General features: G+C 34.9%; 2 protein-coding genes across 4 annotated transcripts; both read left to right on the forward strand.

Annotated features, from left to right (window-relative positions):
• The first annotated feature begins 2,917 nt into the window (after positions 1-2,917).
• On the forward strand, positions 2,918-6,864 carry LOC131626762 (uncharacterized). The gene is made up of 5 exons (XM_058897601.1): positions 2,918-3,193; positions 3,492-5,382; positions 5,586-6,062; positions 6,152-6,324; positions 6,421-6,864. The coding sequence occupies exons 2-5, from the start codon at positions 3,522-3,524 to the stop codon at positions 6,556-6,558; spliced, it is 2,649 nt and encodes an 882-aa protein (XP_058753584.1). The 5' UTR covers positions 2,918-3,193; positions 3,492-3,521; the 3' UTR covers positions 6,559-6,864.
• A 4,556-nt stretch (positions 6,865-11,420) lies between these two features.
• On the forward strand, positions 11,421-14,372 carry LOC131626763 (uncharacterized). Of its 3 annotated transcripts, none has more exons than XM_058897603.1 (4): positions 11,421-11,476; positions 11,623-13,398; positions 13,519-14,023; positions 14,111-14,372. In XM_058897603.1, exons 1-3 carry the CDS (start codon positions 11,470-11,472, stop codon positions 13,980-13,982), a joined length of 2,247 nt encoding a protein of 748 aa, XP_058753586.1. In that variant the 5' UTR covers positions 11,421-11,469; the 3' UTR covers positions 13,983-14,023; positions 14,111-14,372. The 3 variants fall into 3 exon arrangements, with proteins under 3 accessions (XP_058753586.1, XP_058753588.1, XP_058753585.1); XM_058897605.1 differs by having other exon boundaries at positions 11,623-12,434; positions 12,477-13,398; positions 13,519-14,372; XM_058897602.1 differs by having other exon boundaries at positions 13,519-14,372.
• The last annotated feature ends 9,958 nt before the right edge of the window (positions 14,373-24,330 follow it).

Genomic DNA, 24,330 nt, shown 5'->3' on the forward strand with positions numbered 1-24,330 from the left:
CCACTCTATTTCATACTATTACACATTTCTTAAAATGAGAGTAGAACTTTTCAACAAAATCATTATCTCTGATGTGATTAGCGGCTGCCTCCCTACTAGGACTTGTGTCTTTTAGAATAAACTTTAAATGCAAACTACAAACTAGAAAATTATAACACATGGTAAGAATGAGGAATAACTTAATATGAAATGGGGAATGCGATGAGAATAACACTTAACTTCTGGAAAAAACGAAGACACCACCAAATGTAGAAAATGAAGATAATGAAGGAGGCGAACAAAATCCTATAAAAGGAATGAGAGGAAGAGAACCAAACGTCGCGACATCATTTTTGAAATAGTGGCCTATAGCCACGAAAACGTAACCTACAGAAAGACTTAGGTGATTTTAAGGGACAAAACATGCAACAAAGAATGGTACAATATATGACACGACTTTTCAATAAACGCAAAATATAAATACAAGTTAAATGATATTAAGCACTGATGCACATTTTGATCAACCGTAAAGAATGGAAAATACAAAACACAATTAGACTCAATAAATAAGACGGTAGGAGTCAATAGTTTGATTAAAATCAATAATAATTATAAATATTTCTATTCTTCTAAGCCATGCGCTTGAAGGGATTGAGGACTAAAGAAACACTCTTAAGAAATTTTACCAGTCCCGAGCCTCATGCTTAGAGGACTGGTGGACTGGAATAACACTCTTAAGAATCTTGTCCTTACATGCCTCATGCTCACAGGTTATAGAACAACATAAAAGTTGAAGATCAGGAGTTTGACTTCACATAATGAAACATGGGTCTCAATCCAAATACTAAAGGATTATCTCACCAATGCTTAGCTGGTCTTAGGCGTGGCCAATTTGTAATCCGAGGAATGAATCAACCTCCAAAAAAGAAATATGTAAACTTCTACATCTTTGCACGTTATGAGAATGGTGTGACCAATGTCATCTCACCTACATGACCTTGCTCATTATGAGGGAGGTTTTTACCAATCATATCTCGCAAATACAAGACAATGTATAAGCCAAATATCATCTATAAATTGAGGGTTCAACATGATCTCAATATATCTCATTCTTATCCTAGCATACACCATAACATATATATTCACTATGCCCTACACTCGGGATCGTTGTCTATAATATCGTGCTAGTAGGATACTAGTAAGTTTATCAAGAATAAAAGATTAAAGCAAAAAAACTCTTTGGTTAGTAAGTTAAAAGTGTACAAGACAAATGAAAAGTAAAAAACATGGATGTTGGCTAACTATAAAAATTTTAATGTCAAACAACAACATGAAAGTACATTAAACTAAAATTTATCAAAATCTATGTTTTATTCTGTAAGTTTGTTTTCAACCTAAAAATCATTGAATCTAAAGGTTTATGTTAACTAGATTTTTTGTTGTTGATATTTTCAAACTTAGAGAGCAAAATATGATCATATTAGAAAGATCCTAAAGTCCCACATTGGTTGGGGATAGAGCATTGAAAGAGTATATATAGAGAGACACTCCTCACCTTACCAACCGGTTTTGTAAGGATGAGTTAGGTCAAACTCTAATATGGTATCAGAGCCTATCGATCGGACCATGGGCCGCCCACCGTGAACATCCATGCACCAAGCCCAAAAAGAATGTTGGGCGTGAGGGGTTGTATTAGGAAGATCCTAAAGTCCCACATTGGTTGGGGATAGATCATTGAAAGAGATTATATAGAGGGACACTCCTCACCTTACCAACCGATTTTGTAAGGATGAGTTAGGTCAAACTCTAATAGATCAGAACATGAAACTAAAAAAGAAGCAATAATCTTATTTTTTTACTTTATAAATCTAAGAGATAAAAAATTATGAGGATATGAAACTAAAAAGCACAACATTACTGATTGTGAGAACCTAAATAACACCACACACCTTGACTATATTTGCTAAGAAATATTTATGTGTGCCCAAGAAAAACAAAGTAGAATTTAAAATATAATCTATTAAAAAAAATATTCTTATGAGTATCATGAGTTCATCAGTTGTTTCAACAATGATCATGTTCTTATTTAAGTGAGATATCTTATGATTGATTTCTAACATTGACAACAACTATTTACGGAGAGAAGAAAGGAAACACAATAATATTTTGTTTGTAGAGAAAAAAACAAGATGAAAAAGGTTCTGTATGACTAAAAAAAACCAATGCAACGAGATGAAGATAAAAAAGTAACTTGCAAATAATGAAAGTTATGAAGTGATGGAGGTTATGAATGTGATAAGTCTGTAAAACCTAACAAAAATATTAAAAAAGATAGTGAAGGGTAGAAATTTGTAGACGTATATGATGTTAAAATTGGCACAATCATGATTAGATATTAGTTTAATTATACTTATGATTCACTTTTTCCCTTTTGCTCAAGTCTCCATTCATGATTTTGTGGAGTAAGGATCCACTCCCTTTCTTTTTCATTTCTATAGTTTTGTGTGTATATTACACATATTTTTAAGACATGTGACACAAATTTATTATTTATTTAACTTTATACACACAAAACAAAACTATAATAATAGACCCTCTATTTCTTTTTAAGAAATAGAGTGGATCCTTACTCGATTTTGTGTGATGCTATGTTGCTCATTGATACTTGTTATGAGTCTAGTTTTTGTCACTTTCTTTATAACAATGTTGCCTTTCATACTTGTCATACTTATTATTTGATGTGAACTATTTTATTTTTGTCACTTTCATATTTTTTCCCTTTCAAACTTTTTTTTTTACCTTTTTATATTTACAATGTTGTTCTTATTCTTGTTATTTTAATTTTTATTGTACTTTATTTTCATTCATTCATTTGTTTCATATATTAAATTTATATAAATACAAAGTATGTAAATTAAATTTATAAGAAAATAGCTCTAACTAATAAGTTAGGCTCCAAAACTTCCTTAGCAAGATTTGTTATTTGCAGTTTGTTTTTGTGGACCCCACTCACATTCCAACCCTCTCTCACAGACACTGCAATTTTACCATTTTCGTGTATCTAATTTTTCGTTTCCATTATTTCTCACTCTCTTCGATCACTCTCAAGAAAGTTGTAAAAACTCTCTTTCTCTTCCCTCATTTCAAATTTTTCTCTGTTACAGTTTTTTTTTTCTACAAGAAAAGCATCTTCTTCACCATCATCATTGTAACCGTAAGAACAACCTTTCTTTTTTTTTTTTCTTTTTAATTTTTTTTAAATATATTTTCTTTTATAATAAATGTTTGCTATTATTTGTTGTTTAGTTAGTGTTAGGGTTTCAAATAAAATGTAACAATAATGTGCATTTTTGAAAAACAGTGAAACAAGTTTGTTACTGTTTTGTGGTTTGTTAACAAAATAGTATTTTGATGTTTTTGTTTGGTGATGTTGTTCTTTTTGTGTAATGTAGAATCATTGATGATTAATCTTGAAATTTCCCTAAGAAAGTTTCTTTTTTTGGTTTTTACAGGGTTTTATATGGTGTGAATTTAGTTGAAAAATGGCTGTTAAGGGTTCTGTTAAGTTAAAGTTTTGTGGTGGTGGTGGTGGTGGTGGTGATGATGATGGGAACTTAACGTTTAAGCGGCACAACTCGTCCGAGAGAAATAATACATGGCATTCAGGAGTGAGGAATCGAGTTTTGAATGATGATTCTGATAATGATGATGATGATGATGATGTGCCTTTGGCGGTAAGGTTATCCCGGATGCCGAATTCGGGAACACGGAGTAGTATCTGTGATGTTCCTGTTAAGATGAGGGGTAATAGTAATACTACAACAATGCCGGTTAAGAGGCCGTTTGGTAATGGCAATGCCTTGCAGGATTCTGTTAAGAAAGCGAAGGTGACAACAAATGATAAACCTTTGTCGGTGAGAATCAAAATTCCAGGAAAAGTTTCTGATAAATCGTTTTCGTTGCTGAAGAAAGATCTTGCGTTGGTAGAAAAATCGTTTGAGGAATGCAAAAGTAAGAGGGAAGAAGAAGAGAAGAGATTGGAGTCGATAAAGAGAGATATTGAGGAGTGCTCCAAAGAGCTTGTGAATTTGAAAAAGAAAAATAGTTGCGTTGAAAGAACTAGCGAATCTCATAAGCAAATGTTGGGGAAAATTGATGAATGTGTAAAGGATTTTGCAGCAAAAGAAGCACAACTCTGTTTGATGGACGACTTGATTGGAGAACGCAAGCGAGAGCTGAAGAAAAAAGAGATAGAACTTCATCGAGTCATGGATAACATTGAGAAGCACCGTGAAGGGAAGGAAGAAGAACTCAAGGCTCTTTCCGAAAAAATTGCTCAATGTACTGTGGAACTTAAGGCCACAGAGAAAGAGCATGATGCAATGAAAAAACGAATTGACGAACAAGCAGACATTTTAAAGTCGGAAAATAAGAAGTTACTAAAGGTAATGCAATGCAGTCAGCACTATTTAAGTGCTCAAATGAAGGAATTTGAATTAACCAAAAAGCAATTTGAAGAGCGGGTTAAGGAGTTCGAGTTAAAGGAGAAAAGATGCGGAGAACGGGTGATGGAGCTTGAGTCAAAGGAGAAGTTGTTTCAAGGCTGCGTAGAGAAGCTCAGGTTAAAAGAGAAAAGATACGGAGAACGAGTGGTGGAGCTTGAATCAAACGAGAAGCTCTTTGAAGGTCGTGTAAAGGAGCTTGAGTTTAAAGAGAAGCAACTTGAAGGCCAAGCGAAAGAGTTTGAATTGAAGGTGGAGAGATTTCATAGCCAAATAAAGGAGCTTGAATCGGAAAAGAAGCATTTTGATTGCTCTGTAAAGGAGCTGGAATCAAAAGAGAGGCAATTTGAAGGACAAGTGAAGCGGCTAGAGTTAAAAGAGGAGCAGCTTGAAGGCCGAGTGAAAGAGTTGGATTCAAAAGAGGAGATGTTTAAAGGCCAAGTTAAGGACCTTGAGTTAAAAGAAAACAAACTTGAAGCCCGGGTGAATGAGTTCATATCAGAAAAAGAGCAATTTGAAGGGCGATTGAAGATGCTCCGGTTTAAAGAAAAGTTGCTTGAAGTACAAGTGAAAATATTTAAAGGCCGGGTAGACAAAATTGAATCAAAAGAGGATGAATTCAAAGCTAAAATGCAGGAGCTCAAGCGTTTCATAAGCAGAATGGAGGATTTCGAATCAGAAGAGAAACAATTTGAAGGACGAGGGAAAGAGCTCGTGTCAATAGATAAAATTTTCAAAGTACATGCAAATGAATTCAAGCAAAAAGAGAAGCAGATTGATGGACCTATGAACGATCTTGAGTTGAAGCCAAATGAATTTGATGGACAACATACGCAACCCGAGTTAAGAGAGAAACAATGCTTTGCAGTAATACAACCATTTGAAGAAGAAACAGAATTGGGTAAGTGTTATATTTTCGTTCAGTTTTTGAAAGCATTTCATTTCAATTGTAACTCTAGTATTAAGTTTTCGATCTCAGAGAGGTTTATATTATACTATATTATATAGATTAGATATTTTCAGATTGAATAACTGATCCTTCAATAAATACCGTGGAAGCTTAAATATGCACAGCTAAATATGGTTACATCTTATCTTACACAGGCAATCAATTAAGTCCCACCGTTGATGACAGATGTTTGATGTTGGTCCCATGTGAGCAAACTGATGAATTTGAGTCATTTGATTACGGCTTTAATCTGCAAAGTTTATCTGATCCATCAAAAATTGTGTTGGAAATAATACAGAATCCCTTTATTCCAAAGTGCAAAATGGGAAACAGTGATGTAATTATTGATGATAGAGACATTTTCCTGCTCGAAGAACTGATGAAAATCTCACCAGATGTTAAACCTCATACAAGAGAAAAAGCAATGAAGCTAGCACTTGAATTGAAAGCTAACATGGAAGAAAATAAAGAAAATTTTAAGGAGGTTTTGGGTTTTCTACTCCTTGTGTCAATTTATGGCTTGGTTCCTTTTTTCGATGAAGATGAAGTTTTAAAGCTTTTTGGACTTGTTTGTCAGCAAAAAATAGCTATAGTTCTGTTTGGGGCCTTGGGTTTCGCAGATAAAATATCTGGTAAGATAGCTAAAATTTGCTGACTAGAACTTATTTTTTAGCAGTTTTTCGGCGGTTTTGATGAAATGAATTTTTCTTGCACCATGCAGATTTTGTTGAGAATCTTATCGCAAGACAACAATATGTAGAAGCTGTTAGGTTCAGTTGTGCGTATAAATCGGGCGACAATAATCAACTAGTTGCTCTCTTGCGAGAACATGTGCAGAATGCAAAACTAATTTCTGAGAGCAGTTGCAGTGAAGCCGACTCCATCGAAATTAAGGTCTTTTCCCTTTTTTTATTTGATATCTATTTTATTAAATATTTCACCTTCATAACACTTCATGATAGTTATACATATTTTAAATTATGAACACAGGATAAAGCCAGAGATCAAGAAATTACTAGTCTTACAACTGTTTTACAGTGTATTGAAGTCAACAGCCTAGAATCCAAGGATCTACGTGACATGATTCATGGCCGTATTCTTGAGCTAAAGAGACATAAGGGAACATAGTGTTCTTACTGTAACCAGTGAGCACCATACTCTAAATAGCGAACACCTAACTCGTTGCCTTGTAAATGAAGTAACAGGATTCTCTGTATCTTGCTCTTATGTAAAAAAAAAACTAACTGGGGCATCTCATCTTTGACTCCCTACTCTTTCTGTAGTATATTGCTTTATTTTCTTGAAGTAATTCTCTATAGCTTAAAATGTTTATGTACAAATTGGTTAATTTGGAGTACATGCCACCTTTTTGTTCACAATGATTATGTAATTAGCTTCATACACTTGATGTAAAAGTTCTCTCTCATTTGTTCAGATAAAATTGAAATATTGGTTAGTGTTTGGAAAATGAAATAGGAAATTTCTTTACCCACCTCCCTACTTTCTTGGTCACCTCTGCGGAAAAATCAGATATACCCCTTACTTCGGAAATGCATTTTCGAAATGCAAGAAAATGCTGTTTTTGGAGATGCATCTCCGAAAGCGTCTTTTTTTTTCTTCAAAATTTGTCTTATTTCGGAAATGCATTTCCGAAAACAGCATTTCGGAAGTGCATTTCTGAAATACTGTGCGTTTTGCAGATTTAGCAAAACAGCCCCCTCCCCCCAATTCATTTACCCTAAATCCACTTCAAACTCAACCCCAAAGAGATTTCTTTGCAAACCACTTCCAAGACTACATCAAAGGTTTCATCTACTTGCTCTACTACATTCAAAAGCTTCTCAATCACTTCAATTTGTAAGTTTTATAATCTTTAGATCCATAATTCAAATGCATGTTAGGGTTGTTAGAAATTGCAAAAATGATATAGGGGTAGGTTGGTAGTGATATTTAGGTTGTTTAGAATCATTATAAGTTGTTTTGAAGATGGATTTTGGGGTCTGCCATGGAAGTTGCAGAAAACTGCTTCGCAGGGGTGTTTCGGAAGTTCATTTCCGAAAACACCTCCATTCCCAGTTTCGGAAATGAACTTCCGAAGTGGTCCAGAATTTCATTTTTTTTTGTTTTTTCAATTGTTTCGCATTCTTATTGATTTCAATTGTTTTCAGGAACATGGCAGGCAACCCAGCACGCATCAGACAGGGTAGAGAGATCCAGACTGCGTCGGCTAGACGCGAGCGGGCAGCGCAGCTGGCATCGACGCAGGGACGGGGGCAGGGACGGGGACGTGTGCGAGTTCCCGTGCAGATGGACGAGGGTACTTCTGTATCTGGATCGAGGAGTCGTCTAGCTCGGGTATCTTATTCCCGCCAGCGAGAGGAGGAGGAGGAGGAGGCAGTTACATACCACGAGGCGGAGGAGGTACCAGATGTTGACCCTCCACACGGGGAGGAGGAGGAGCAGCAGGAGGAGGGCTACCCGGGAGGGCCCAGTGACACTACCTTGCTGATTACCTACCACGAGCACGTCGCTCGGCGTATCTGGGGGGGAGAGGTATTTTTTATAATTTGTCCGACTTTATTATTTAACCGTTTTTAATTTAGCCGTTTATTAAACATTTTCTTAACGGTCTAATTAACATACTTTTTTATTTGTTTCTGTTGTAACAGGAGAGAGACACTTTGAAAATGGTGAACCACTCCCGGAAGGTTTTCAGTCTCTTTAAACCGAATGCTGAGTGGTTTAACGACGCGGTGAGAGCTTCAGGGGTTAGTGGACTGTGCATGACGGGGTATACCACCATCAGCCACAACATGCAGGGTGCCTTTGTGGAGAGGTGGCACAGGGAGACGTCTTCTTTCCACTTACCGGTTGGGGAGATGACGATCACCTTGCACGATGTGCAGTGTCTTCTCCCCTTTCCGATCAGGGGGACGCTGTTGGACCACTCCCGGATCCAGAGGATCGAAGCCAGTGAGTGGATGACGCTCTATTTGGGTATGGAGACGGAAGTTGCTGACTTTGAGTGCCAGACGACAAATGGGCCTCATATCCGGTTCTCCACACTGAGCGCTTATTTCGAGCACCACCTTGTGGCGGCGGCCGAATCCGAGGAGGCGGATGACGCCCTATTTGTGCAGTATCACCGTGGCTGCGCTCTCCGGTGCTGGTACATGTTTGTGGTAGGCGTTGCACTCTTTGTGGACAAGAGTGCAAGGTACGTCGACGTGACCTACCTCCGCTATTTCATGGACTTGACTACAGTTCTTCAGTGGAACTGGGGGTCAGCTGTTCCGGCATACCTATACCAGAAGCTGAATGAGGCTTCCAACTAGAGGACCAGGCAGTTGACAGGATCCTGCACACTACTTACGGTACGTTTCATTTTAATTGTTTCACATTTATTTATGTTTCGTATTTATTTTTAATACATTATCGTGTTTATGTTTCAGAGCTGGATCATCTCCTACTTCCCCCACATCCACGGCTTCCGCGTTGATCCTGAGTACGAGGACGAGATGCCCAGGGCCGCCCGATACGTTCTCCAAAGGGGGAACAATGCAGTGGGACCATACCGTGGGTACCTCGACCGCACGATGCACGATGACATCTGTTGGAGGCCATTCAGCGACTACACTGATGTTGTCCCCTTTGACAGCATATCGTTATATTCTGGCTGGTTGGCATGCGGGACCAACACCATGGTGCGATATCTCCCTGAGCGGTGCATGCGACAGTTTGGATTTGTGCAGCTGATACCCAGGTCACCTTTTGAGGCTGCTCCCAACACAGTAACCCGAGTGCAGCTCACTGGCATATTTGAGGATTGGGAGCGTCATGTGTTCCCGGAGGAGTATCGTCGCATTCGGGTCACCCAGGACTGGCACAGTGTGAGGGGGTATGTCACATGGTTCTATCGGGTGTCACATCCTCTGATGAGACCCGACGCTCCCGGCGCTCCTAGGCCAGCACACGAGGAGATCCTGGAGAACCAGCAGGCCGAGGATGACCACGCCATTGATCTCCTGCCGATCTGCCAGCGGATAGAGATGCTTGGGCGGGACGCGTTGGATCGAGGTATCGTTGATCAGGGCGGTCCAGAGGCAGTCGCCGTGATGGAGAAGATCGTCACTGATGCGGGCCGTGCGGCGGCATACAGGCGGCAGAGGAGGTCCCAGGGAGAGAGGGTTAGGCATACCCAATAGGGGTCCGGATTTATTTTTTTTGTATTCGGATTATATATTTCGCACACTATGACTCGGTCTGTATATATTATTTGAATTTTATTTATTATATTAGTATATTACGTTGATATGTCGTTTGTTTTGTTCGGCTTTTCCGTTTTGTATATACTATACGTTTTGTATATATTTCGTACGGGACTATTAGAAAAAACATAAAAAAAAATAGACTTCTGCATAATTCGGAAATGCATTTCCGAATTACACTAAAATCTAAAAAAAGGTGTTTTCGGAAGTGCATATCCGAAAACACCCCCCTTTTGGTGTTTTCGGAGATGTATTTCCGAAGTCTGGGAAAAATTTTTAAAACAAATACACTTCGGAAATGCATTTTCGAAGCAGGGGTAAACTGGGGTTTTCGTTGGGGGTGACCCCATAGGGAGGTGGGTAAAGAAATTTCCATGAAATAAATTTAGTTTTTATATGTACATTTTCCTCTTTTTAAAATGGTTTGAGATATTTTCCTTTCTAAAACGAATAGTACACATATAATAGGATCAATTCCATTTCTTCAAAAAAAAAAAATTAATTCCAACATTAACAACTTATATAGAACTAAAATAATATTGATTAAAAATAAGAAGTGATATATATGGACAAACCAAGAATGAAAAAAAATGTTAAAACCAAAAAGTGACATTTTTATAGTGATTAAAAATGGTGAATTCTTATCTACCCAACTCAAAAAGTTGGGTAAGGTTACCTCTTATGTAAAATGTCTTGAATACAACAATCAATTGTAATATTTAATAAATAATTAATTGTGTTAAAATTAAATGGCATCATATGATTAGTTGAATGTACACTACCCAACTTTTTGTAATGGGTAGAGAAGTTGTCCCCATTAAAAATACGTTTAGTACCTAATTTTGATAAATAATGTATAATGTATGTTTAACCTAATTCATTTGGACTAAAATAAATATTTAACAGGAATCAAGTTTCTTATGATGACTCTTGGAGAAAAATATTATGGGATTTCAAATTTCTTTAGTTTAATTAAAAATTTTGAATTTGAATTCAATTTTAAAAACACAATTATGTTAAATTTTTTGAAAAAGAGATTTGTTATCTATTATGATTTTCTACAACTTAAAAAATTAATTTTTTTCAGATAATATTATCTGTTTTATAATCCAAAAAGAAAATTAGAAGCCACAAGAGTACATATCATTTTAATATTTTGTTTATAAAAAGAACTCATATATATTTTTTGGAAGATAACCATTGCAAAATTTAATATTTTTTAAATTAATGTTTTGAAAATATTTCTTATAATATATCTACTAATATATATGTTTTAAAAAAAAAAAAAACTATTCAATGTTAGTTTTACTAATACACTATTTTGTCATTTTTTTGAAAGAAAAAGAAACAAATTCTGTACCTGGGTTCAACTTGGTGAGCAAGTTATTTGCAATTTGTAGTCTATTACTCTATTTTGTGGACCCCGCTTCCACACAGATTTTTTACATTCAGAAAATCTCTACAATCACAGTTACGCGTGGGACCGTTCGATCACAATCAGACGCCTCTGATTTAACTTTAATGTTTTCCGTAATATAAAATATAAATAAAAAAATATGAATAAATTTGTTTTTTTTACCGTTAGATCACTATCGAACGGCGGTTGATGTTTTAACTGTGTGATTGTGAGAAAAGTCACTGTACGGAACCGTTTTTCACAGCAACTTTTTCTTCATGTTTCTGGTATGGGTTTCATTTCATTTTCAATTTCACCCTCTAGATTTTCTTTTTCCATTTTTCTCTTCTCAAGTGAAAGAAGAGAACACACAAGATGCATTGTAAGCAATATTTTTCTTCATTTTTGTTTTTATTAATTATTTTGTTATTACTATTTTTGTTTAAGAGTTGGATTTTTTTGTCATTACTACTTGAAATATCTATTGTTTGTTGCTATTATTAATTTTTTATTTTTTTTCTTGTGAAGATTTTGAATCTGAAGATGATGATGATAACTGTGATGGTTCTGTAAAGGAGAGGGATACTACTGCATTGCCAGTTAAGAGAAAGTTGTTAGATAATAGCAATCCCTTGCCCAGTTCGGTTAAGAAATCGAAAGTGTCTGCATCACTGGTAGATGATAATCACGATGATAGTGATGATGACGATGACGATAGGTCTGCTATGTTGACTGATAAATCATTTTTTTTGCTTAAGAAAGAACTTGTGTTTATAGAAAAGTCATTTGAGGAATGCGTGAGGAAGAGACGAGTGGAAGAGAATAGATTGAAGTCCGTAGAGAGAGTTTACAACAAAATGATGGGAATAGTTGAAGGATGTGTTAAGGATTTTGTAGAAAAGGAAGCACAATTGTATTTGATAGAGGACTTGATTCGAGAGCGCAAGCAAGAGTTTCGGTTAAAAGAGATAGAACTTTGTCAAGTCATGAATAACATTTCAAAAGAGAGGGAGTTTGAAAGCAAAATGAAGGAGCTGTTTGATGATTTGGTGTTAAAACAGAAGCATTTTGAAAGCCGAACAATGGAGCTTGAGTTGAAAGAGAAGAAACGTGAAGGGCTAGTGATGAAATGGGAATTAAAAGAGAGAGAGTTTGAAGGCCAAATGAAGCAGCTGGAATCTAAAAAGAAGCATTTTGAAAGCCAAGTGGATGAACTTAATGCAAAAGAAAGAAAGTTGAAAGGACAAGTTAAGGAACTTCAGTCTAAAGAGAAATTACTTGATGGCCGAGTGAAGGAGTTGGAATTAGAAAAGAAGCATTTTGAAAGCCGAATGAAGGACCTTGAATCAAAAGAGAAGCAATATGAAAGCCGAGTGAAGGACCTTGAATCAAAAGAGAAGCAATATGAGAGCCGAGTGAAGGAGCATGAATTGAAAGCAAGAGAATTCCAAGGCGAAACAAAGGAGCTGAAATCTAAAAAGAAGCATTTTGAAGGTCGGGTGAATGAGCTGAAATCTGAAAAGAGGCATTTTGAAGGTCGGGTGAAAGAGCTGAAATCTAAAAAGAAGCATTTTGATAGTCGAATGAAGGAACTTGAGTCAAAAGAGAAGCGACATGAAAGCCGAGTGAAGGAGCTTGAATCGAAAGCGAGAGAATTCGTAGGCCAAGTAAAAGAGCTGAAATCTAAAAACATATTTTTTGAAAGCCAAGTAGAGGAGCTCAAATTAAAAGAGATGCAATTGAAAGAAAAAGCTAAGGAAGTTGGGACAAAAGAGAAGCAACTTGATGGCCGATGGAAGGAGTTTGATTCTAAAGAGGATGAATTCGAAGGCCTGGTGAAGGAGTTGGAATCAGAGAAGAAGCAACTTGATAGCCGAAAGAAGGAGTTTGATTCAAAAGAGGATGAATTCAAAGGCCGAGTGAAGGAGCTGGAATTAGAGAAGAAGCATTTTGAGAGCCGACTGAAGCAGCTCGAATCAAAAGAAAATAAAATCAAAGAACAAATGAAGGAGTTCCAGTCAAAAGAGGAGAAGCTCAAAGGTCAAGTAAAGGTGTTTGAATCAAAGGAGGAGGAGTTTGAAGGTCGAATTCAGGAGCTCAATTCAAAAGAGAAACAATTTGAAAGCAAAATTTGGGACTTCAAATCAAAAGAGAAGCAATTTGAAGAACGATGGAAAGAACTCGAGTCAAAAGAGAAGCAATTTGAAGAACCATGGAAAGAACTCGAGTCAAAAGAGAAGCAGTATGAAAGGCAAGTCAAGAATCCTGAATCAAAGCTGAATAAACATGAGGAAAAAGAATCTGGTAAATATTTTTATTCATCTAGTTTATTGAGATAATTTCATTTCAACTGATTCATTTAATACTGTTGATAGTTTCAATAACCTGATCTACATATATGCTATCTAAATATGCATTATGCAGTTATATCATACATGGACGATGAATCAAGTCCTCCCATTGATGAAACAAGTTTGAAGTTGGTCCAGTGTGAGCAAACCGATATTCTAGCTAATCTGCGAGAATCATCCGATCCAGCAAAAGTGGTTTTGGATATAATACTGAATCCCATTCTTCCACTTTGCTATAAGAAAGGAGACAATGAAGTGGTTATTGATGATAGATGCGTCTATCTGCTAGAACTACTGATGAAAATCTCACCAAATATCAAACCTCGTGTAAGAGAAGAAGCAATGAAGCTAGCACTTGATTTGAAAGCTAACATTAAAGAAAATACTGAAAATTCTCTGGTGGTTCTCGGTTTTCTACTGATTTTATCAATTTATAGATTGGTTAATTCTTTCGATGAAGACGAAGTTTTGGAGCTTTTTGCATTTGTTGCTCATCACAGGATAGCTTTCGAGTTGTTCAGCACCCTATGCTTTTGATGTTTTATTTGTCAAATCAAATGTGCTTATATCTATTGCTGGTATGAAATTGAACTGATAACTGATCTCTCTTTCTATGTTTCTATTATAGTAAGTTTGGATGCTGTGAAATTTCTTGCATCTTGCAGATTTTGTTGAGAATCTTATCAGGAGGAAGAAATTTGTTGGAGCTTATCAAATGTGCTTATTTAATGTCTATTTAATCTTCTTGCAAATTATAGATTTTGCTGAGAAAACTTATAAGGAGGAAGCAAGTTGATTCTGCTGTACATGTTACTTGGCTTACAAGAATCAACTAGTACTGTACTAGAAATGTGGTAATGGAAATATGCTTACACATATAATATTTATTATTGTCTTAAATAGTTAATACATATAATATTTTTCTATTACAAATTTGTTCTATTCTTCTATGTATAGAAGAATCTTTCCTATTTTACTAATTTTTTCCTCTTCTTCTACATTAAAACAAATCTTGATTATTTTTTTTCTAATACTACCTCTCTCTCGCCAAGAAATTTTAAGTTAGAAAAGTATTTAGAAAAAGTATCCATATGGTACAAGAGGAACCGAACACGATATCAACCTCATCAGTCTAATCTACATTTTTCTCTTTAAAGTCAATATTATATTGATTATTTGATGTTTATTCTTACTCTGCAAATGTGTCATATTAAAGTTTGAGAAAAGAAGTGATACAGTGTAAAATAATTAATTATGTAGTACAATTCAAAAAATTTCACACTGACAGTGTGAATGTTTTACATATAATGTCATATTAAAAAAGAGCACATACATTTAATGTGATATTAAAAGAAGAGTACATTTATCACTATTTACCAACAAATAATCAGATGTCAATCAATTATAACTCTACCATTAATGTCATACTAAAAAAATTGAAACTCCATTTTTTCTATCAAATAACATATGATGAAATTCACCTTTTTAAATTAGAGAAATACTAACCAGTGTCTTCAGGGTAATGGTTAAGATTTTAAAAATAGTAAATTTATCTCGGTAATTTACGTATTTAATGCCTCAAGAATTAAAGTGTTAAATTTTCTATAATTCTTTTTTTGAAATGCTTAACCATTATCTTGAGGGCACTGGTTAACAAGACCTTTTAAATTAAAGTGTATAAATGAGAGGGAATTGCTAGTTTCATGCGATGTAGTAGAAAAATTTCCTATAAAAAGTTAAAATGGTATTTTTGAACGCATTTTAAATATATTAAATTTATATGTAAGTGAGTCTCATCTTTATTTTGTAAAAATAAAATTGGAAATATATTTCTGGAATAAATCCGGAAGTATAGATTTGTTTTTTAATTCCTGTGCTACTTTTCATTGTTTTCTCATCCTAGACCTCATGCTACTTTCTTCGTATTTATTTTTGGGTTAAATATGTTTTGATCCCTATAAATATTTTAACTTTTAATTTTAGTCTCTATTAAAAAATATATATTTTAGTTCCTACAAAATTATTATGCATATAATTTTAGTCCCTCATGTTAAACCAAGTGTATTTTTTAATGATTATTTTGAAGACATGTTTAGAACATTAAAAAAAAGTTTCTCTAAAAAATAAAAACTCAAAATTTGATTTCTTAGTCGAGGTTTTCATTACTTTTATCATTATCTTTTGAAATTTTAAAAATTCATATTTAATTTTCTTATTTTAAAAAATTCTATAATAGATAAAGAAATGTTTTATTGTATTCTAAACATGTATGGAAAAATTATTCAAAAATTTGAAAGTTTAAGGATGATTAAACAATTTTCAAAATTTTAGAAAATAATAAAGACTAAAATTGCATGGATGAAATTTTTGTAGGGATTAAAATATATTATTTTTAAATAGGGACTACAAATGAAAGTTGAAATATTTATAAGGACTAAAAATATATTTAATCCTTATTTTTTGATAAACAATACCGGTATTTAACCTTCGAGTGAGAATGATGCTCTAGATGAAAGATCTGGGTTTCTAGTGAGAATAAAGAATTTGTAGTTTTAAACATATAAAGTATTTTAGATGATACTCATCATGTAGTAATTGATAGACAGTGGAAAAGAATATGGAAATTAAAAGTCTCGGAGAGAGTATGCCCGTGTTTGGTTACACGGTAGCACACCGCTACCTCGCGTTTAAACACTATTCCACCGCAATTTTTGGAAGCTACTAGTTGTAGCTTTTGTGAAATGTGTGCTGTTACCGCGGTTTCTCTCAAAAGCCAAACATAGACTGTGGTGTTTCTTTTGGTTGCTTCGTTATAATAGACTTCTTACTAACATGAATAAAATTTGCATAGGTCTTGGTTCGCCGTGTTGAGGAAGACTCTCTTCATGGTTTTTGTGATTGCCCATTGGTGATACCTTTATGGATGTCGGCGACTCATGCTGTTGGTTGGAAATATAAGTATGAAATAGGTTTAGAAGGGGAGGTTGAATAGACGCATTCATTTTAAAATATTTGAAAACATTTCAACAAAAAAATTAGAGTTTGATGGACGGAAGCTAAAGTAATGTAAGATGAAAGTTTAAAATCTCATCACTAAGAATTCCAACCTATATATTTCAATGTTATCACTAAGAGAATGATTAAACAATGACTTAAGTCAATTAGGACAATTCAAATTGCTTGATCGAAGCAATTTAATATCTCAACTTATATATGTTCTTTAACACAATCAACTCAAGCATGACTTAATAGGTTTGATGCAACACATACCAATGCTTATACAGTAAACCACTACAAGCATGATCTAACCTAAATGACATACAAATTATGCTATGATTTAATTTTTACATTCTATACAAAAAAAATTAAAGAGAGATAAGGAAAGAAGAAAGTACACAGAGATATATAGTGGTTTTGCAATCGGCCTCGCTATGTCTGCTTGACTCTTCAATGCTTTGGAACCATTGAGAAAAATAATCAGATCTTCCACTATTTTGAAGAGTATACAAATATTTTGATACAACGAACTATCATCAATATGGATGCTAATAACCAAATTGCATTAGCCTACATACAAATCCAATGACAATTTTTTCTATTGATGCAAATACTCAACTGCTACAACGAGATCCTCAATGATCTTGATCCAATAATATTGCTATCCACAATAACCCTCTCCAAGTTTCCTTTCCTAGAATCTAACAAGGACTTGTCTGAGTGATTTTCATTAGCCTCAATGAATTGGATAACTCCAAAAAAAAATCTACGACAACCTTCACAGGGTTTCACCAAAGTCTTCAATGGAGTATAAAGACACTATATCTTTGTGAACAACACATAATCAAATCCATGTTTCAGAAATGATTCTTCCACCTAATACACAAAAGCATAACTTCGAAGAAAAACATTAGATTCCCTAATGTAACTTTTATATACCTCTCAAATTTAATCTTTAGATTTGAAGGTCCATAACAATGGTTTTTGACGAAGATTGAAGATGATTAATAATATGTGAAGGATCTCACACGCATAACTAAAAATTCACAAGATTCACATTCTAGGAGGTTAATCACAAGGTATCAACAAGGAATTAGGTGTTGGTGAATAAGAATACTTTCTGAGTTCTCTCAAGATCTTGGTAAAAAAAAGGTTTTCAAGGTTCTATGGTGGTTGTTCTAAGATTGGTCGATCTTGACACATGATTGATAAAAGAAATTCTTTCTTTTTATATAAGTTTCTTTGTCTTAAACAAGAACACGAGACAACAAAGAATATGGAGATGTGTGTTTCTCACGCATTTTTCTAAGAGCTTCTATCAAAGTTGACACACTCACACTTTTTCGGAGAGCTTCTCTCAAAGTTGACACACTCACACTCATTGACAAAAGATGAGAAAGATTAAATTGGTGCAAGAGAGTAGACACATTCTCTTGGGAATGATTACTCTCAACTAAGAGAAAAAAGTATTTATTAAATCATTAAGTTATGATTTGAATCAAAGAGACGCTCAACATGAATCCAAGGTTGAAAAAATGAGAAGGATCCATGATTCAAGTCATGTATATCCTATGATTCAAATCATATAAGTTGTGATTTGAATCACACCTTGCTATGACTCGACTAAAATGAGGTAGATCTAAATCTTACCTTTCAAGATGCTTTATGATTCGAGTCACACATGTATGATTTGAATCATACAACCTTACAGCCTTGACTAAGTGTTAAACCTTATGATTCAAGCAATACTTATGATTTTGGCATAAAACCAATTGTTAGGCTTAAAAAAAGACACAAACATGGACTTATTACAACAACTAAGATAATGAGTCAAGATATTTATCAAAGGTACAAAAACCAAAATAGCCGAAACGAGTTAACACAACAAATTTCAAGTGAATTACAAAAGCAATGCTACAACAACAATACAAATGAATCCAAATAATGAATAGGATACAAAGAAGTGACAAATCAAATGATATATTGTACATAAAAATTGGTGAAAAAAATTAAAACTAAAAAGAGATACCGACAATGAATACAATTTCGGTCTCCCTCTTTTTGATGTTTGGCAATTTTGAAGATATTATGTGTGATTTAATTTGAGCAATTATTTGGAGAAGTATTGAACAATGATTCGCATTATGAGTTTTTATTTTTCAGCATATCGTGATGATAAGATACACTTTGAGACTTAGAGTAGTGGTTTAGTACTAACATGAACAACAAGTAAGGATGGAAGGAGGGTGGGAGTGGGAAGCATTTTAGGTAGTGTCGTGTCATAGTATATGGAATTGGAGAAACAAGGAAAATCACGAGGAACACTATGTTAGACCGAATGATCTGTATGATTTTGTCACATATCATGTTCAAGACCACGAAAATGCGTTCATGGTTGCCAATGAAATAGATACTTCAGCCAAAAAGTTGAGGTTGGTTAGTTGGAAACCGCTAGATTTGGGGTGGGTTATGTTGAATATGGATGGAGCTTGTTTGGAATATGGTAAAGCGGGGTGTGGAGGTATCATAAGGAACAACAATGGTAGAGTTATGTGTGTGAGGGGGGTGTTTCAAGGTTTAATGGTGTGAGAAGGCTTGGTGTTAGAGCGGTTAAGATCAATGTTGATTCAATCGAAGTAGTGAATGGTATAAAGAATAGTAAGCTTGGTAACCCTCTTGAAAGAAATTTGATGAATAAGATTCGAGCCTTTATTGAGATGGAGAAGAGATTGTTGTTCGTCATGCATTTCTGAAAGAGAAGCAATGTGCGAATGCTCTTACAAAAAGTGGAATTGAGTTTAATGAATACTGTTTCTTTGATTCTTATCCAACTCAATTTAGGCATCTGATTGATGCTGATTTTATGATAATTTTGGTATTCCAATTAGTTGCAATGTAAAAAAGATGAACTCATATGTTTTTTTTTGAAAATAACCATCGCAAAATTTACAATCTTATAGATAAATGTTTTGAAAATATCTATTACCTATATATAACAATTCAATTGCATGAATTTATTAAATTTTTCTTTGTCCATAAATCATTTAAGTAATTAAGTAATATTTACTTTTTCATTCCCATATCCTATTACTGCATGACATGTGACATTCATTTTTCAGCCTTCACCAATTAAATATTATATACATTCATTCTCTCTTGATTAAAATTTCAAATCTCTCTTACATTTTTTCCCCATATTTTCTAACTTTCATTTTAAATTTTTTCTCTATATTTATTCATTATCACTAAAAACACTAATAATCTATTTTTTAATTTTAATAAAATTTAAAAATCATTTATCTCACGAGTCACTATCAATACAATATCTATTTTATTTTAATCAATCATTGTCTTAATTTGAGAGACAAAGTCATTATTTTTAAATATTAATTTTTTTCTTTCTCCATCTCACGATTGATTTTTTTTTGTATGATTATTTAATACAATTAAATTTATATGATTATTGTTCATTTTTTAATTAAGTAAATTATTTTAAATTTTGCATTTGTATATAAATACATTTTATATCGCATCAAATAATTTTTTTATGTCACAGGTCATTATTAGCATAATGTCTATTTTATTTAATAAAAAACTTGTCTTAATTTAAAAGACAAAATCTTTTTTTCCAAAATATCAAAATTTTCTTTTTTTTTTTGTCTTTCTTCATCCCACGGGTCTTTTTTTTTCTTTTTGCATGATTTTATTTTTTTTTATTTTTTTGTGTTATTTGCACCAGTTTCGACCCACCACAGGTGGGCCACTAATCCGGCTCGTGCGTAGAGGCATGCGCACTGGCCAAGCAAGATTGTTCCGCCTGGGAATCGAACTCGGTATTCCCCGAGTACGTCCTTGGGTGGGGCTCTTTGCCAATGGAGCTCAACCGCTTGGTTTGCATGATTTTATTTTATAAGAGAGAGGGCGATAGACCCTTTTTACATGATTATTTAATGCAATTGAGGTTATATAATTATTTTTTATTTTAAAATTAAATAACTCATTTCAAATTTATATCTTAATATAAATAAATTTTATATTGTATCAAATAAATTTTCTATTTCACGGATTACTATTAACACAATACATATTAATTTGATCAATAATTATCTTAATTTAAAAGATAAAATTTTTATTTTTAAAATATTCTATTTTTTAAAATTTAATACAAAGGAAATTTCTGAAGATATGCTAATTCCGTTTCAAGTCAATGTTGCTGAACCATCCAAACAAAATCGCAAAGCTGATCATAGTGTGAATTGCAAGGAGACTGTTTTCTCTAAGAAGTGTGAAGATGGTAAGACTGAGTGGGAATTACCAAGACCTGACCCGATACTCCTTGATAGCTTGCAAAATTCAGCTGTTAGCAGTGTCGGGGCGGTGTCCGGAAAAGCGAAAGGGACTTAACTTTTTACCAGCAAAAGCAAAGTAACAGCTACTAAGGTGTCCATGAAAAATCAAGCTCGCCGCAAACCTCACCATAAGGCGCTCATACTGTCAGATTCGGATTTCCATCATGGCAGGGATATGATTTCCTTGAAGAAGAGATTTCGTGCAGATGAAAGAGATATAGCTGAGTTAAGCGAACAAAATAATAATGGCCCGGCTGCAGCGAGTGACCTTATGCTCGAAGATTATATTCCAGACAAAGGAGCTGTTGGGACTGACATTCCCATTCAGCAAATTCCTGATCCGACTGTCACTGTAACAATGGCGGGTACTGCTCAGCAGGCCTGCCAAGACAAATGATTGTATTAAGCTGGAACTGTCGGGGCCTGGGTAACCGAGTGTAGTTCCGAATCTTAAATACATCATCCGAAGATATAAACCGGATGTTCTGTTTTTATTTGAAACAACAAGTTACTCTAATAAAATTGAAAGATTACGCTATTCTCTGGGTTTTGATTGCTGTTTTTCGATTAATCGCATTGGTAGAAGTGGTGGTATGGCTGTGTTATGGAAAGAACACAAAAAATGCTCCATTCAAAATTATTCTAATAACCACATTGACATTCTTGTTGAAGATCCCATAAAGGGAAATTGGAGACTTACTGGATTCTACGGTTTACCCGAGAGCTCTCGTAGAAGGGACTCTTGGAATCTTATCCGTAATCTTTCTGATAGTTCTAATCTTACTTGGTGTATAATTGGTGATTTTAACGACATTTTAGCATCCAATGAGAAGAAAGGCACAATTGATAGACCAAACTGGATGATTTCAGGCTTTAGACATGCTGTTCAGGATGCTGGCTTGTTTGATATTCCATTGGAAGGATATTGTTTCACTTGGTTCAAGAGCCTTGGCACACCCAGAGCAGTGGAGGAAAGACTAGATAGAGCCATGATAAATACTAACTGGAGCAATTTTTTTCCTAATGCGAAACTTGATTGCTTGGCAGCGGCTTCATCGGACCATTATCCGATACTGCTAAATTGTACTAATATCTCGGTTCAGCCAAGGACAGCCAGGAACTTTAAATTTGAGAACGCTTGGTTAACGGAACCGGGTTTTGTTGATTTTGTTCGGGACAAATGGCTTAACTGTGAGCATGAAGAGATTACTAAAAAGCTGGAAAATTGTGGAGTTGATATGGTGAAATGGAGTAAAAAGAATTGGTGCAGAGTTAGAAAGGAGATTGATGAAATATGTAAGAAATTGGACACAGCCAGACAACACGTTTCGGAGCGGAATCTCAATTATTTCTCCGCCCTTATGAAACGCTTGACTTCTCTGTTGGTGAAAGACGATTTATTTTGGAAGCAAAGAGCCAAAGCCCATTGGTATAAGGACGGTGATCTAAATACAAGGTTTTTTCATGTTACTGCTACTGTTAGGAAATCCATCAATACTATAAAATCTCTTACCAATGAGAATGGTGAAGTTATCCAGTCTACTGAAGGGATGTGTTATTTGGCTAATGAGTATTTCACTGACTTATTCCAAAAGAAACCAAGCTCCCGAGACCGCGTTTTACAAGCTATGGACAGTGTTATTTCGGAAGAAGATAATAATATGCTTACTGGGACACGTGTAGTAATGATATCTTTACAGCAGCATGTGAATGGCTTGAAACAGGTGCTTTTCCACAAAACCTTAATAAAACCAACATCGCTCTTATTCCGAAAGGGAATATCCAAACCACCATGAAAGATTGGCGTCCGATTGCTTTGTGTAATGTTCTTTACAAAGTTATTGCAAAAGTTCTCGCTAATCGTCTCAAGAAGATCTTAAGTAAATGCATATCAGAGAATCAGTCAGCTTTTGTTCCCGAGAGATCTATACTGGACAATGTTATGGCTGCTATAGAAGTGATTCATCATATGAAGACCAAAACTAGAGGTAAAGTTGGTGAGATAGCTCTTAAGCTTGATATAAGTAAAGCTTAGGACAGAATTGATTGGGATTATTTGAAGGACATTATTATCACTATGGGTTTTTGTCAAAAATGGGTAGGTTGGATTATGCTATGTGTTGGAACGGTGGAGTATTCAGTAAGCATGAATGGTAATATGGTCGGACCGATAGTTCCCAGGCGTGGGCTGAGACAGGGAGACCCTCTATCTCCGTATTTATTTATTCTTTGTGCGGAAGGTCTTACTGCTCTTATTAGGAAAGCTGAAACTAGAGGTGAGATCCATGGTGTTAAAATTTGTAGAAATGCTCCCATAATATCTCATCTATTGTTCGCCGATGATTGTTTTCTCTTCTTCAGAGCTAATATGGAAGAAACAAATGTTATGAAGGATATTCTAGCCACTTATGAGGAAGCATCCGGGCAAGCTATTAATTTCCAAAAATCTGAATTTTATTGCAGCAGAAATGTTAATCCTGATACTCGTCTTGAGTTGGCTACGTGTTTAGGGGTTCAACAGGTTCTGGGCACCGGAAACTATCTCGGTATTCCTTCTATGATTGGTAGAAGTAAAAAATCAGCGCTTAATTTTATTAAAGACAAAATTTGGAGGAAAATCAATTCTTGGGGTAGCAGAAGCTTGTCGCAAGCAGGGAGGGAAACTATGATTAAATCTGTTTTGCAATCCATTCCGACTTATATTATGAGTATTTTCCTTCTTCCTTCTTCCTTAATTGATGAGATTGAGAAGTTGTTGAACTCGTTCTGGTGGGGCCATAAAAGAGATAGAGTTAAAGGTATTCATTGGCTATCCTGGGATAGGTTATCTATGCCAAAATGTGAAGGAGGTATGGGTTTCAAGAATCTAAATGCTTTCAATCTGGCCATGTTAAGCAAGCAAGCATGGCGGCTTGCGACTAATACAGATTCTCTCGTATCCCGTCTATACAAAGCCAGGTATTTTCCGAATAGCGATTATCTAAGCTCAAATATTGGGCATAATCCTAGCTATGTTTGGCGTAGTATCTGGAACTCAAGATTTGTGATTAAGGGAGGTTTGAAATGGAGCATAGGGTCCGGTGAGGATATTTCAGTTTGGGAGGAGTATTGGCTGGCTGATGGTACTTCTCTGACCAATCCTTGGCCTAATGATTTAGTGGTGAGCAATCTTAAAGTCTCGGACTTGATGAATCCTGATGGTAAAGAGTGGAACCATAATTTGATTAATGCGCTTGTAGGAGCAGATACAGCTCAAAAGATTCAAAATACTCCTCTTTTTGAAGCGGTTCATAATGATAAATTGTATTGGAAGCATGAATCTAATGGAAAGTTCTCAGTTCGAAGCGCTTATAGATATTGTATCAAAGACGCTATTGATACCTCCCATCTTAAAATTAATGGGTACTGGAATTTGCTTTGGAATATTAAGATCCCTCCAAGAGTTAAGAATTTCATGTGGCGTTTGTGTAGAGATTGTGTGCCTACTAGAAGGAGATTATTGGATAAAGGTGTAGATTGTTCCCCAAATTGTTTAGCTT

Source organism: Vicia villosa, unplaced genomic scaffold (assembly GCF_029867415.1).
Source record: "Vicia villosa cultivar HV-30 ecotype Madison, WI unplaced genomic scaffold, Vvil1.0 ctg.000320F_1_1, whole genome shotgun sequence".
In the NCBI taxonomy this organism is placed as follows: Eukaryota; Viridiplantae; Streptophyta; class Magnoliopsida; order Fabales; family Fabaceae; genus Vicia; species Vicia villosa.